This window comes from Ostrinia furnacalis, unplaced genomic scaffold (assembly GCF_004193835.3).
Source record: "Ostrinia furnacalis isolate ACB-3 unplaced genomic scaffold, ASM419383v2 OfSCF1409, whole genome shotgun sequence".
Classification (NCBI taxonomy): domain Eukaryota; kingdom Metazoa; phylum Arthropoda; class Insecta; order Lepidoptera; family Crambidae; genus Ostrinia; species Ostrinia furnacalis.
The window spans coordinates 768,363-783,227 of NW_021131648.1; the positions used below are offsets into that span (position 1 = coordinate 768,363).

The window sequence follows — 14,865 nt, forward strand, 5'->3', positions numbered from 1 at the left end:
CGCGCATTTCGGAAGCTATTGCGTTCGACACGATACTCGGTTTTTATACTGAAAAATCATTTGATGCTTGTTAACGCCAAAACAACTTAATTTACCGGCACTTCAAAACTGTAGCGTGACTTTCGTAGAGAATTACTTGAAATGCTGATTTAACGAGGCTCCTCAGCATAGTTTTCTTATTCTAACAAATGTAATGTATCTTGATTTCCTCACATCAAAATAACCAAGACGTTTGAAGTTAATATATGTATTATAACTGCCGACAGTCGCTATTGTAAATATTCTAAGTATTATAATACCAAAATTATTTATAATCAATATAAACTTCAAGTAATCATCCAAACATTTTCCCATAATCCTCAAATAGCAAAACAACAGCTAAGCGCAGTGTTTATGTTACCGCATGCGCCCGCGGCGCCAGCGAGCGTGATTACTGCCAACTGAACAGTTCGCTGGTAATGTCTCTGTCGAACACGTGTTCACTTCACTTTTTAGTGTTTACTTGCTGTAATTAGTTGAATAATTGCCATTAGTAAATTAGGTACAGTGTACTAAGTGTTCCAATTCCCGGCTCTATATGTTAACAGGACTCCATGAAATATCAGAATAATTAATTGAAAGCCAAATTCCTTAAAAATTACTAATTTTCATTTTTCATGAACTTTTAGCAATATAAGTAAAGTAGGTAATCACTCTTTAATAAAAAAAAATACTATCTTATGTTTTTTCCAGCAACTAAGATGGTACAAATTGCACCTTAAAATAACCACTGTTCTGTTGAATTACATTCACATCGCATTTAATCTCGTCAGTACAAATTACCTTTGCGAAAACAAACCGTGATCGTTCCATAAATACCAGTAAACAAGCTGTTCAGTGCACCGAACGTTTAATGCAAATGACAGACTTTCCAGCATTATCACGACTAGTTTCATTTTCATTGCTTCCGTAACCAAGTTCCTGTGTACCTAAAGGTTATAAAAGTGGAGCAGTGATATCTAGTTTACTTTCTTTAATTGGGATGAAATCTCTAATTACTCGCGCCTACATACCGCGACGGAAGTCGGCACGTTTCCACTGTTCTGGAATGCACTCTGTCTGCGCTTTGGCGCCACTAGCCATACAAATACCGCCGAGAATTAGGCCCTACGGCGTAGTGCAAGCAAAACAGCTAGTTAAAACATACAGTAACACACAAACTTTTGTACAGCTGACAGAATAACAGACTATAATTTTCTGTTGCGAAGTCGCACGTAGATAAACTTCATATTATGTCACAGTGCCTAGCAAGCTACGACGGTACATCTTGATGTACAGAATGTTACATAAGTGCCAAATATTGGTCCAAATTCAATAAAGATTTTTCATTTTCATTTTCTCACATGCAAAGATGTAAGATGTGGATAGCGGTGCGGGTTGTAGGTACAATAACTAAATGTCGAAATATAACTTTTTACTACATATCTTATCCTAAATAAAATAAAATAATCTATGCAACCACTGTCGACTCTACCACGAGTGAGCGATCACTAACTAAACGTCTCTACGTTCGAGAATTTTCCGTGTAAAGCTGCTGAGCTTTTCTTCACTCGCGCGATGGAGTTACTTTTCTTGCTGAGCTATATCTGAGATAAACAAACATAATGAATTTAAATCTTACGTGTTAATCTATGCAGTCGATCAATGCGCCTAATGTTTGCTTTAAGGTCGCCGATGTGAATAATATACCTACTTATTTTCAAGCTTCTTGTTGATATCAAATACCACATACCTATAGGTATGATATGACACAGTACGTACCTACTTCATAATAAATAAGATGCTCACATCTAAATTTTTGCATTATCTAAATTTTTGCATGCTTTATGAATACGTGCGATAAGTAGCACGTATCAAAATATAATTGGATGTTGATGCTATCACGATATTAGGATATCGTGAACATTTCTAGTGCATTTTTGATCTCGAAGCACAGTAGTAATTTGTGGATATGACCTTCTTTCCTGGGGCTATCACGAACATGGCTGTTTTGCTCCGGATATATCCAATTTGACAGCACTTAAATTAGTTAAGTGATATATGAAATACACTTTCTATAAATAAATTACAGTTTTTTTGTTAATATCAGCAATAGTGGCAATGTCTTTTTGATTACCTATATCAGCTTGATAAATATTTCTAAATTTATTTTTTTCAATAGTTATCTCGTATGTAATTTGATAACTCAAAATACATTTACATACAACGGTTAAGACGAACCATGACGTATACAATCTATTATTAACTAAAAGTCTTAAAATTCATCACGTTACCCCTGTGCCACAGTACTTCGCTATACATTACTGTATTTATGCATAAGTACGATTTTACAAAATATCCTGTCCCATGTACTGCACTTATTCAGACAGAGATGAGTATAACCATAGACTGGAGCGAGGTCGCAGTGCCTATCGGCTCCATAGATGATAATTGCTAGAGGCACCAGCTAGAACTGGAGCAGGGATTGCCGTAGTAAACACTACAGTACTGCAGTAACAACAAATAAATCCCGGGAAATACCAGCCGTGAATCTGTAATGGACTTAATAAAACAGTATTTGTTGTTTTTAGAGTTAAAACAAAATATCATGTCATATTTTTGAAGCCTAGAAGCAGACCACCGACTTTTAATTGGCCGATAGTTGGACCCGATTCTAGGATGTATGAAAAATCGGCTGATACCAAATCTTTGTAATGTGCGCACTTTCATACATCTCCATTTCTCCATACTGATTAACAGCTCGACCCAACTATCGGCCAACTAAAGTCGGTGGTCTGCGCCTAGGCTAACAGATGATAAATTTTCGAATCCAATTCCGATAATTAATTAGCTTTTCAAATTGGATTCGATTGTAAAAGTGTGGAAAAACTTTTTGTGCTGAACAAAAAAGCCGAAGATTTTTCTTCAACCACCATAATATCTCTGGTAGTATAACAGGAACTGAGCAACATCTTTGTGAATCTGTTAAGGGAAAAAATTCTTAAGGATGCTTCATTGCGGGTATTTTAGCTCCTCGCTATAATTTATTCGTGTACACGAACAACTTACATTGTAGGGGGTCAAAATTGACATGAGAAAAATAATTAATTCGAAATATTATCTTTTTACCTTAGGTTTTGGTCTTTATTTTGTTATTTAATATACGAGTATTATCTTAAATTACATAGTTTACGATATTTATCACGTAAAGAAAGTACGCTCATCTGATAAAAAACCTAAAATAAATCTAAACCTACAAAACTAACGTTACTTAGTCCTAGTTTCAGTCTAGGCTTCTTTTATAACATGAGAAATTTTCTTTGATAATTTTATTGGTATTCGGCTCCCACGTGCTCATTCCTTATCGTACTCGATTATAAACATTGCTGACTTAACTATAGCCAATCAAGTGTGTATTGCCAACTTTAAGCTTTGATTTGACTTAAAAATCAAAAGTACTAGGAGTATCTTTGCTTGATTTTGGGTAAGGGGAATCTCTTTATATGCACAACCAACCAATTTCTAAAAAAGTTGATGTTTTTAATAATAACTTTTTATCTAACCCTTAGTATACCAGGAAAATGCGTTTGATATATTAATCCTTCTTTACTTAACACTTATAAAAAACAAATGAAAGCTTTATCTTCCCGTTAATCAAAGCCTAATCCTTTTGTAATCCATTTTATATGACGGGGAAAATATCTACCTACTTGAAAAGCTTAGAGCTAGCTCAATTAAGCCTTTCAGAGGAATCACGTGCACTGATCATGAGTCAGACAATATCACTAGTAAATATAATAAATACTGCTTCGGATAAAACAGGTTACCCATTTGCGGTTAGTTCCAGCTGTGACTCACTTAAGCACGGATTGGAAGAATTTTCCCTTTCTCTCTGATGCCCTGTTTATGACAGAGACGCCGAAACTAATAAGCAGGTACCAATGACACCTTGCTGAGTCATCTTATCTTCGAACTTAAACATTCACACATCATTTAAAAGACATTACCTAGTAGCCCTAATAGTTGTTGAGATATAAAGTGTAATCTTAAATTCGTTGTAGACCAATGGCACCTCGCAGGACACTTAGGATGGTGACAAACGCTCGTTACGACATCATTTTTGTATCTATAACGGTGACTTTTCACATTAAATGTTCAGTACATCACCTAAATATAGCTGTTTAGTTATCATAATTTTTCCTAAATGAGCCCATTGCGGTAAATACATACGCCATTACCTACAGCTTTAAAGTGGTGTTTGACAGAAACGGTAGCTTGAAACATAAATTGACTAATGAATATTATAATTTGTATAATTTCGTAGAAGCAGAACTTAATTTTGGTAATTTCAAGTATTTTTGACGGCCACATGGCCATGGAGAGAGGTCGTGGGTTCGATCGAACCCATGAGCCATAATGATTCATTTAATCATGAAAAAAGGTAGTACGCACGTCGCACACCATCTATGCTAAAGTGGCGGTGCGTCAGCAATAGCTGTCGTAGAACTTATAAAAGGCTCGGCAAACATAGTGCAGGACAGCAGCAGCTTAGGACTTGATGGACAAAACGTAAAAAATCTGTCAAATGCCATATAAAAAGGACCTGTTATTGTCATAATTGAATGATCAAACGAACTTACCAAGTGAAGTTCGATCTAAATTATCCTGTTTTCGCCGAAGAGATTTATTTTACCATGTAGTACCCCTGTACGACAACCCAATCCGCACACAATATTCAGCGTAGTAGTATTAAAAAACAAAAGAGCGGGCAACCCCACCCCTACCACGCTGTGGGCTCGGTGTCCGAGCGGTCTCATTATATTTAGAGAAGAGATGACATTGACGTTTACCTCCAGGGAAGAAGATATAGAAATCTTCGGGTTGGGAGGGACCTTAAATCTCTTCGGCGAAAACAGGATAATTTAGATCGAACTTCACTTGGTAAGTTCGTTTGATCATTCAATAGAATGGCTACTGGGTAACATCTCGCATTACCTCGGAGCAAAAAAATGGCTACTGGTTAACATCGCGCGTTAACTTGGAGCTAAAAATGGGTCAAAGTTACGCGTCGTGTCACAACGCTTATAATAAAAATGTACGAGCACTTGCACAAAATAGTTGTTACAACCAACCTTTTGTTGGGTCTAATTCTCGTCACTACACTGCACAACTTAAAATAATTACGTTTTTTGTCGGTAAAAACGTCCTGGTGACGTCACTTAAGCATTTTTCTTATACTGCGTGCGGTCGTTGCGCGTGCGCACAAAGGAATGAGACCGCTCGGACACCGAGCCCACAGCGTGGTAGGGGTGGGGTTGCCCGCTCTTTTGTTTTTTAATACTACTACGCTGAATATTGTGTGCGGATTGGGTTGTCGTACAGGGGTACTACATGGTAAAATAAATCTCGGAGGCGAAAGCAGGATAATTACCGTTAAAGTAAGTTGGTGCAACTTAGCCTAAATGATCTCAAGCAAAAAGATCTAACACCTGGTTGGATGAACAATGCGGGGTAGCGTTCATGGAGTTCCTTCTCATTCATATTCTCATACTTATACTGATAATTTTTATTTAATAACTACTTATTTTGCTGATAATAATAGATAGTTCTGGTAAAGATTATTCGCCGAAACAATGTTTACATTGGAACGTCTTGTATGGTTATACAAGTCTTTCCGTAGTGTACGAATACAAACCTAACAAACAAAGCGTTTTTCTCACGGTTTCTTCGAGTGTTTAGTATCAATGCTGAAAATTGGTGTGAATAAATATTTCAATGTGTGATTATTCGGAAAACTAAATAATCGGTGCGAATAGAAACTGGCAATTCTTATAACAAAGAATACGAATAACATTGATTGCAAAGTGAAGTAAAGTTGGGATACTGAGACAGTTCAATCCCTCTTTTAGTTGATTTTTATAATAGTGCATTCACAAAATCAGGTACTGGTAAACCCAGAATTTCAGCGAAGATTTAAGCTATTGCGATCATTATATTCGGACTTAAACCAATTTTGGGGCGAAACAATTTTAATATCAAGTTACATAACATTGATGTATGTACAGATTATTCATCGCTTATATTCAGAACGACAAAATTGGGTCAACAGGACTTATTCACTGCTGTGATACATAAACTATTGTTATTATTGAAAACCTATCAAAGCGTGAAGTTCAAACCTGTATAGTATCTGTTAGCGCAGCGTTAATGCGATCAAAAAAAAGTTGAATATTTGTTTTTGTTTTTTAACTGGCCCAATGCGTCTGAATCATGCCCTCTTTCGCGGCCTACGAAACAGAAGAACATCCAATTGGCGGACACTCCAGTTTGTAAACACAACACTTGAGTTCTGTTTTCGTTGGCAATCCGCGGCCCCGAACAGTCTGGCGGACTGTGTACACAACCATAGACAGATAGTGTTTCTAATGAAACCAGACTTCTTTCCTGGGAGCCATTTTTAAAGTGTTTCTACACGAAATTGATAAATAAAGAATCAATCAGTTGCACGTTCGGATTCTGCGCCATAACATTAGTTAACCTGAACGAACTTGCTTAAGCACGTGTGTTAAACGTGATTCAATTTAAAAAAAATACTATTACCAACTTCTATGATATTAATAACATCACTTCGATAATCAATAGAAACTTCATAGAACCTAAAAATTGTTAGATCGTATCATATTATGCCACTATCTAACTAACAAACTAACTCGGTAGCTCAATGCATGCAGCTTTAGCACAAGTATTCATTCATCATCATTCATACATCTATTATCTTTGTAGGTATGAAGATAGTACTTACAGGCAAACTCTCACTCATTCAATCACCCCCAATTGAACTCTTAAAATATTCGAATTGGTAAATAAACAAAATGTATCTTCTAATTAGTGTCCTATCACCACTACTAATAGGATTTTAAATCTCAGTCCATAATATGCGAGTGTGAACCGCATCACGTAGTAGTCCTCAATATGTGTCACCACGTCACATAATGATTTGTAATCTTCGAAAACCCAATTTAGCAACCACCGGCTCCTACTGCGGTCTTACCGTGACCCACATGTATGATGATTTATTTACCGTCTCATTTACTTGTAACTAATACTAATCCGATTATTTATATGGGATTCGACTTGGATTTACTTTAAGCTCAGGAAGCTTAGATATTAGCATAATAAGGCCATGAGTGTCTAATGTACCATTGTGTATGATTTGGATTAATTTCCATTATTAGCATTTTAGTGACACACTAAAATATTTTTAAAAGCTTTCCTTAAAGCTTATCTTTCAGTTTTCAGTCAGAATTAAGTGAAAGCCACCGGTACTACAACCTCTGAAGTTATACAGATAGTACATATGTTAAACTTTTCACGAAATGTGAAGTTGAATTAATTAATTTCATATGAGAATAACCTAACAATTACAAACTTTTTTTAAATACAATTTCAATAGGTAGGGAAACGAAAATATGGTAAGCTAAAGAAAATCTTGAAAGTCTCTTGATATTTGTCGGATTCTGTGCATTTTTGTTGGAGAAGGAAGATTTCTTGGAATATCGCGTCCTTTAAAATGTTTCTCGCTATGCGAATACTTCGGAGTTAAATTCAATTTTGATAGCCCGTACTACGGCTCGTAGCCTACGATTCCTTTCAAAAGTAGTAGTAGTGGGAAAATCCTCTAGCAATTTACTTTGATTTATGTACTACTAATATGTATTGATTTGAGTACCTTATAGGGAAAGGAAAGAAATCGGCAATTATATCACCCTGTACATAGTCGTTTAGGATGGAATCGTAGGTAATAAAAGTCATACGATACCTAATTGTTTATTTTTGGGACGAAGTAGCTTAGCTTCGTACATGTATGTTTTAATTAAAATTAGCTTATTTATTACTTAAGCTATTATAAAATTTTTAAATTATCAAATCATTTTTTGCATGAAGAAGTAACACTATCCTATAACTGTCGCAAACTTTCGCCTTAACAATATTAGAAATAGATAGATAGGACATCTTATCGTAGGAACGATAAGATGTCTCAAGTCGTAAACAAATAGCTTGTGCCCTAGGGCCTCCTACGCGCTATCGACAGCCTGCACCGCTGCAGATGAGGCATCGCGTGCTGCGATCACGTGATTGTTTCTAATCTGAAACTTACCTCATAATTATATTGTCATACTGTATACTGTAATACACCTATTTAAATAATTATGTGAATTGATGTTCTTGGCGGAAAAGTGGAGCGACATGTTAGCAATTGTCTTATTTACAAAAAAAAATAGGCGAATATTAATTTGTATGGGGTGGATATTAACCATTAACTATTCGTGAACTTGCATGAGCGTAGGCAAATGATACAAAACAGTGCATCATAACTTCTAGTTCCTTCAAAAAGTCTGCTTGAGGTCTCGCTCTCAATAGAGTGCCACATTTTTATTATGAATGGATGTTAAACCCGACTGCACCAGAAGGAGGGTTATGTTTATACAGAGGAAAACTTTACGTTATAGTTTTTCATGTGAATACTTCTTAAGTTTTTATCCATTCGGTGATCGATATTAATATTGTTTATCTTATCTTATCTCTTAGCAGACTTTCCAGCTTATTACGTACACGCGTTGTAATTTAATAAGTACAGGCTGTGAGTGCATATCTTGTATAAGCGCCACTTATTACCTACTTATCAGGAAACGCTAAGGCAGGGTTGTACCATCTTTCTTTAACTTTGACAAGCCTCAAAAATCTGTCAAACTCCATACAAAAACACCGGTTATCGTTAAAGTTAGGTGGTGCAACTCAGCTTAAGTTTATGCCGCGGCTTCCTGTATAGAGTGGCCGATAAAATGGTTTACCGTCTATCAGTGATATTAAAAGCAAATAGGGCAAAGAAAACCCACCCCTTTATGTTTGGTAAAGAAGGCCGTAAATGTGATCCGCGCGCAAGGCGGCAGGTCACGTGGTTCTTGTTTAGCAAACATCGGTCACGTGACCGAGTTGAGGTTTAATCGCCATGCGCGTGTAAGCATTTTTACTGTGAAACAGATATTAANGCGCTGATGAGTGTAGCGATAATGAGGTCAATGATTAAAATGTGTACGTTTATGATAAATTATTGAATTATGAAAAAGTTTCAGTGAGTCATTTGATAAATTAAGATGGTATTTTATTTTGTGAAATAAAAGTCTACGCACAATGGAGTCTGTTGACAATTATGAGTGTGTTAGATTTTGTATGATTTTGTAGTTAGAACAATCTACACACAATGGAGTCTATTGACAATTATGAGTGTGTTAGATTGTGTATGATTTTGTAGTTGGAACAATTTACACACAATGGAGTCTATTGACAATTATGAGTGTGTTAGATTGTGTATGATTTTGTAGTTGGAACAATTTACACACAATGGAGTCTATTGACAATTTTATTATGAGTGTGTTAGATTGTGTATGATTTTGTAGTTGGAACAATTTACACACAATGGAGTCTATTGACAATTATGAGTGTGTTAGATTGTGTATGATTTTGTAGTTGGAACGATTTACACACAATGGAGTCTATTGACAATTACATATTATGAGTGTATTACTTTTGTATGTTGTGATGAATATGGATAAGTCTTCACATAGTGGAATTTAATAATGAATTACAAATTATGAGTATCTGGGGGCACGGCAGTGCCCCCACCAAGTCGAGCAAAAAAGCGGCACGGCCGTACCATCCTTTTCTCGAAGCAATTCAGGCCATTTTCGACCGCCTGTAACTTCGTTGTGGATAAAACTAGAAGGCTGAATTTTCATTAGCTATGCAGGCATTGTAAAGACACGGTATATTTAAAATTTCATTCAATTTGAACCAGTAGTTTAAGAATTAAAACGGGTCAAAGTTACTTNATTATAATTGGTGGAACAATTATGGTATAAGATGGCCGAACGGAATTTTGTTATAGTTAATATAAATTTGTATATAGTAGTATTTTGATGAGTAATTAGTAGTATTTTGATGAGTAGTTAGTAATATTTTTATGAGTATTTAGTAGTATATTGAATATTAGTATTATTTTATTATTGTATTTATAATGAAATTAGTTTATGTAAAATGATAATGAAATAACAATGTTGATTTATTATGATGAGAATGAAATATTAAGTAACAATTATTATTACTAATAATGNTAACTAGCTGACCCGGCGAACTTCGTACCGCCTTAGCGTAGAGATTTTCTTAATATTTTTTTCCGTAAGAACCATCCTTGGACTTTCACAAACATTTAAAAAAAAGAATTATCGAAATCGGTTCAGCCGTTCACACGTGATGCCGTGACAACGCGAAACGGGTTTCATTTTTATATATATAGAATAATGTTTATAGTTTTCCATTTTTTGTATATACTAAATTCAACTGGAGGACTCAGTTGATTCAGGATGGCCGACTGTAAGCATTTTTACTGTGAAACAGATATTAATTGGAAATTTAAATGTATATTGTTGTTTTAATAATTAAATGCGGGTAAGCGAAATAATAAGTTTGAATGTGAGTTATGTCAGTTGGAATGCGCTCGGTTGCTAACGGTTGTTTTGGGTCTCGCGCGATCCATTCTGTTACGAGCGCTCGAGTCGAGAGGACCTCTCTGTGTGATACCGTCTGTAGAAGAAAATAAAACTGGTATTGTATAATTGAGTATTATTTCTGGCCTTACTTCTGAACTAATATTACTTTACTACCTACTATCAAGGTAAGGGCGAAAAATACCATATTATATCTTCTTAATTTTGTATTTTTTCCATAATTTGTATTGTATTTGATCTATTTTAATCTAAAATATTCATGTATTTTGAGATTTGAAAAATTCGGGGTGATCCGCCACAAAAAAAACGTGAGCTTAGAGCGGTACCTATAATAATATTGATCGTTTCATCCACGAAGACGCGCCCCACCAATTTTTGGTCGAGGGAAGCGCGGGGTGCGGGGAGCTTGATCCGAGCAATCCGAGCGTCATTATTGTAGTATGCGTGTGAATAATTAATTTAGCGTGTACCGATAACACTCAAACATTAGCGAAAGTATGGTGGGGCGAGTCTTCGTGGATGAAACGATCTATAGTTTTGGTTCTACTGCGCCGGCCAATGACGGCACGCCAATCGGTTTTGTGCTCCGTGATCTAAGCTCTTGTATCGCAACAAAAACGTATAATCTTAAGATTTCGATGTTACATAAACTAATTAACAATGACATAATAAGTATAATAACCATCATTGCAAGATTTTTCACGCGAAGTTCGAGGAACGCTGTAATTAAGGTCGAGTGAGTCTACTATAAAGAATATGGTTCATTCTTGGTTTGTGGCTAATGACACTTCCTTGCCGCATGTCAACACCTCGGCGGTGGCCACCGAGGAACTAAAGTTAAAATTAAACTGCAGAAATCCATAGCTTCGTATGGGTTAAACTTTTAAAGGAAATGACGTTTGTCTGTCTAGGTCTTCCTGCTTCCGTCTATATTCCTGAAAATATTACGTGGTATGTGGTATACCTTCTTAGTTATGTTTAAGTTCACAAAGGGTGTTCTAGAAACAAAACCTGGTGAAAAGATGCATCTAAATACATCACCTTACATCTAAATTAAAACTTTATCGTGTCCTAAATTGTAAACATTTGCTTATCCTACCTACACGTTTTAAAAAATAAAGAAAGCAATTAGCGCGGTTTCGTCACACAATTTCAAAGGATGAGGCACGAGTAAATTCGTTTTCACCTGCGATGAACACCGCTCATCAATCACCAGCCGCTCTTGACGATGGTAGAGTGAATGTGCTCGATGCTATGCAGTGTCTGCAAGGCCAGTGTCATTGCCTGCGCTGCGACCCCGCGGGTGCCGTCACCACGCCGCAATTACCTGCGTGATGTGATACAAAACATTACCAATAACTTTCGACCAAGCCCACGCCGCAGCAGCTGGACAATGCTCATTGAACAACCGCAGATAAACACTTTCATCTGGACGTTGAACTCTACGAAAAAGTAGGTCACCGATTCCTCACAATCCAACACCAAAACTTCTCGAGACAAGTCCAATTGCCAAAAAACTAGCAGACTGGTGACCCTTATCGTAGAAGTGACAGAAATTTGTTGTTGACGTGCTACACAGGAGTAGTGAGTCAGCCGAGACTGAGGGGGGATTTGTTGGCATCGGCGTAGGGGATGCATCAGTGTTCCTCAAGCAGCGTACCCGGCCGGTGCTTGTAACGGTTTCGTGAGTGTTGTGGGGAGCGAAGCGAATCGCCCCTAACGTCGTGACAACGCGCCAGTGTCTCAGGCCACCAGTCCGCCACCCTGATTCCCGTAGCCGCTTACGCCGCCGACTAAAAATAACCGGCGGGCGCTCAGTACCGCCGCAACAGTCGCGCGCGTCGCCCGCTGCGCCCGCGCATCGCAACCATGGCGGAGACTATCGAGGAGTCGTACGAGAGCGCGGTCACCCGCAAGGTGGTCCGCACCAGCCTCAAGATAGAGGAGGTGAGGATCGCACACGACAGCTTTATGTAACGCCGCCCGCGCGACACAAATAGCCGCCGGCGCACGCGACGCCGACGCCGCCACCTGCTCACATAACAGATAACACGTTTGACAGTGAACACGAGAGTAAACATTATCCTGGACAGTCGCGGTCGCGCGCACACCTCACGGAAAGATACATCTACCCGCGCGCACGAATCACTCCGCTCTTTTTCGCTTTTGTCCCGTCACTGGTGACAGACGCCCGAGTTTCCGGATGTCAAAGTATTCCGGGAATATGCCATTTGGAACTCGGGTCGGAGCTCCAATCGGTCGGCCACAGTACTACGGTATGCGAAGGTCCAGTTACCTACGTCAGGAGGAAGTGCGCGCGCTATGCGCCACTTGATAATTTGTGGCGATGTAAATAGAACGGGGAGCTGAATGAAAGTTTCCGTATCCACCTTGACGTGTGTGCATCGACCTGCGATAGGACCACGCGTGCGACCTTGCAACACAACAACATGACACTCGCAGTGGAAACACACTACACTTAGGTAGCGACACATTCTAGAACACAAAACAACAACAGCGACACTCAACAAAGCGACACAAATAGTTACATGAAGCTGGGCGTATGTTTAATTCAGTATGCATCTTTTTCATGACCTAACAGCTCTTATTAGGTGTTGTCGCGTAATGAGTTAGAGCGTGACTCGGCGAGCCATCAGATTTGGAAGCGGTGTAGAGTCAGCGGCCTTATCACATTCCATCTGTGAATTAACAATGATTGCCGGCCGCGACTACTGCCCGTTTCCAAAGCGCAAAATCCAATGGAAAAACGCGCCGTGGCATATTTTCGTCTTGGCTCCCATCCTAGTTTATCTGCTACATTACGATGTTTATTCACAATACGAATGTGAACATTAATGTGTGCGTCTGAGCCACTTGTGTTCAGGACTTTACAGTCGTTTTGAGGGTAAAACTAATGTATTAAGAGTAGATATAATATACATACGGACGGTTCTTCTATACATGTGTATAGAACGCTAGGAAAAAATTTAGGTGCCCAAATAGTCTGATGAACTCTAACTAGAGCATTCCCAGAACAAATTTTCTGATCTATAATATTCAGACAGTCGGTGACAGAAAACATGTGTTTTGTGGCTCATATCCTAAGTATTCCGATATGTAAAACGGGAAATGCCGTTTCCGCATTTTCACAACTGAAAGTGGCGCTAGTGTCACACGATTTATGCAAAAAATATGATTAATCTTGCTTACATGAGAAACATTTTTAAACTTTTAGAAGATCTTTAACACAAAATGTTTTAACTCAAAACACAGGAATCAACTCATAGGTAAGATTTGTTTGAACGACACATAAAAACACATTCCTATTTGATTCCGTTCAATGTGTGTTTTTGTTTTACATTATTATATTTCTGTCTCTACATGCCAGAGTTTGAACGCACATATTTTAGGGATCTTTTGGCAGTCGTTCTTATTTTTTACATCAAAGGTCGGGTAAAGAACTGCAAGATCACGGCAATGCAATGTGCCTATTGATTATTATGTCAAATGCACGTTTATGGGTTGTGTTTACTTTTAAGCATACCTACTTACCTATTATGTACTCACAATATGGTACAAAATGAAATTATAGAGCTCACACACGCTATAATTTATTTGTTTACATTGTGCGCTTTGTTTTCCTTTTGATTAAAGTTTTCCCAAGTTTCCTAACAGTTATCCAGAATGTTTAAATACGAGTAGGTACTTATGTAGGTAATACTACTTCTGAGGAATAACAAATAGATTTAAAACTGTAGCAGATAATGTAGTGCAAAAGTCTATAATATGTCCTTATGTGCTTGCGACTCTACCTGAAAATAACAACAAACCGACTTATTACTTACTTATAGACCTCTGTGTCAGTTTTTAGAGATTTTAGAAAAGACTTAATGATAATTTACATCTTAATTACAACGAATGTTCCACTAAAATAGTCAGGCAAACTGCAAACGTAAATCTACAAGGATTTGGACGCAAAATAAACAAATATTATAGTTACTACTACGACTTGCGCAGGTACACCAATACGAAATTACCTTAATTCACACGTAGAACTTCAGCTAGTGTACGCACCATGCTTTGGCAGAAATTCAGAACATAATTCATGAATGCAATTCGTATATTGGAGCCTTTATCTTTGGCCAATATAGGAACTTTCAACTAAATCAAAATATAACATCTTGGTTGCTTACCTAATATCGTTCGTTCATTTCAGCCAAATGACGACCTAATATGTTGCTGTTGATTTGTGCTACGATTAGGTACTTACAATGAAATAGTA

The 14,865-nt window shown here is 37.5% G+C and overlaps 1 protein-coding gene across 1 annotated transcript in view; it reads left to right on the forward strand.

The window, feature by feature from the left end:
• Positions 1 to 12,225: 12,225 nt before the first annotated feature.
• The window catches only part of tmod (tropomodulin), a 111,358-nt gene continuing 108,718 nt past the window's right edge, over positions 12,226 to 14,865 (forward strand). Inside the window, exon 1 of the mRNA XM_028304214.1 lies at positions 12,226 to 12,530. Within this exon, the coding sequence (XP_028160015.1) occupies positions 12,453 to 12,530 (78 nt within the window). The 5' untranslated portion in view covers positions 12,226 to 12,452. The remainder of the gene's footprint in view (positions 12,531 to 14,865) is intronic.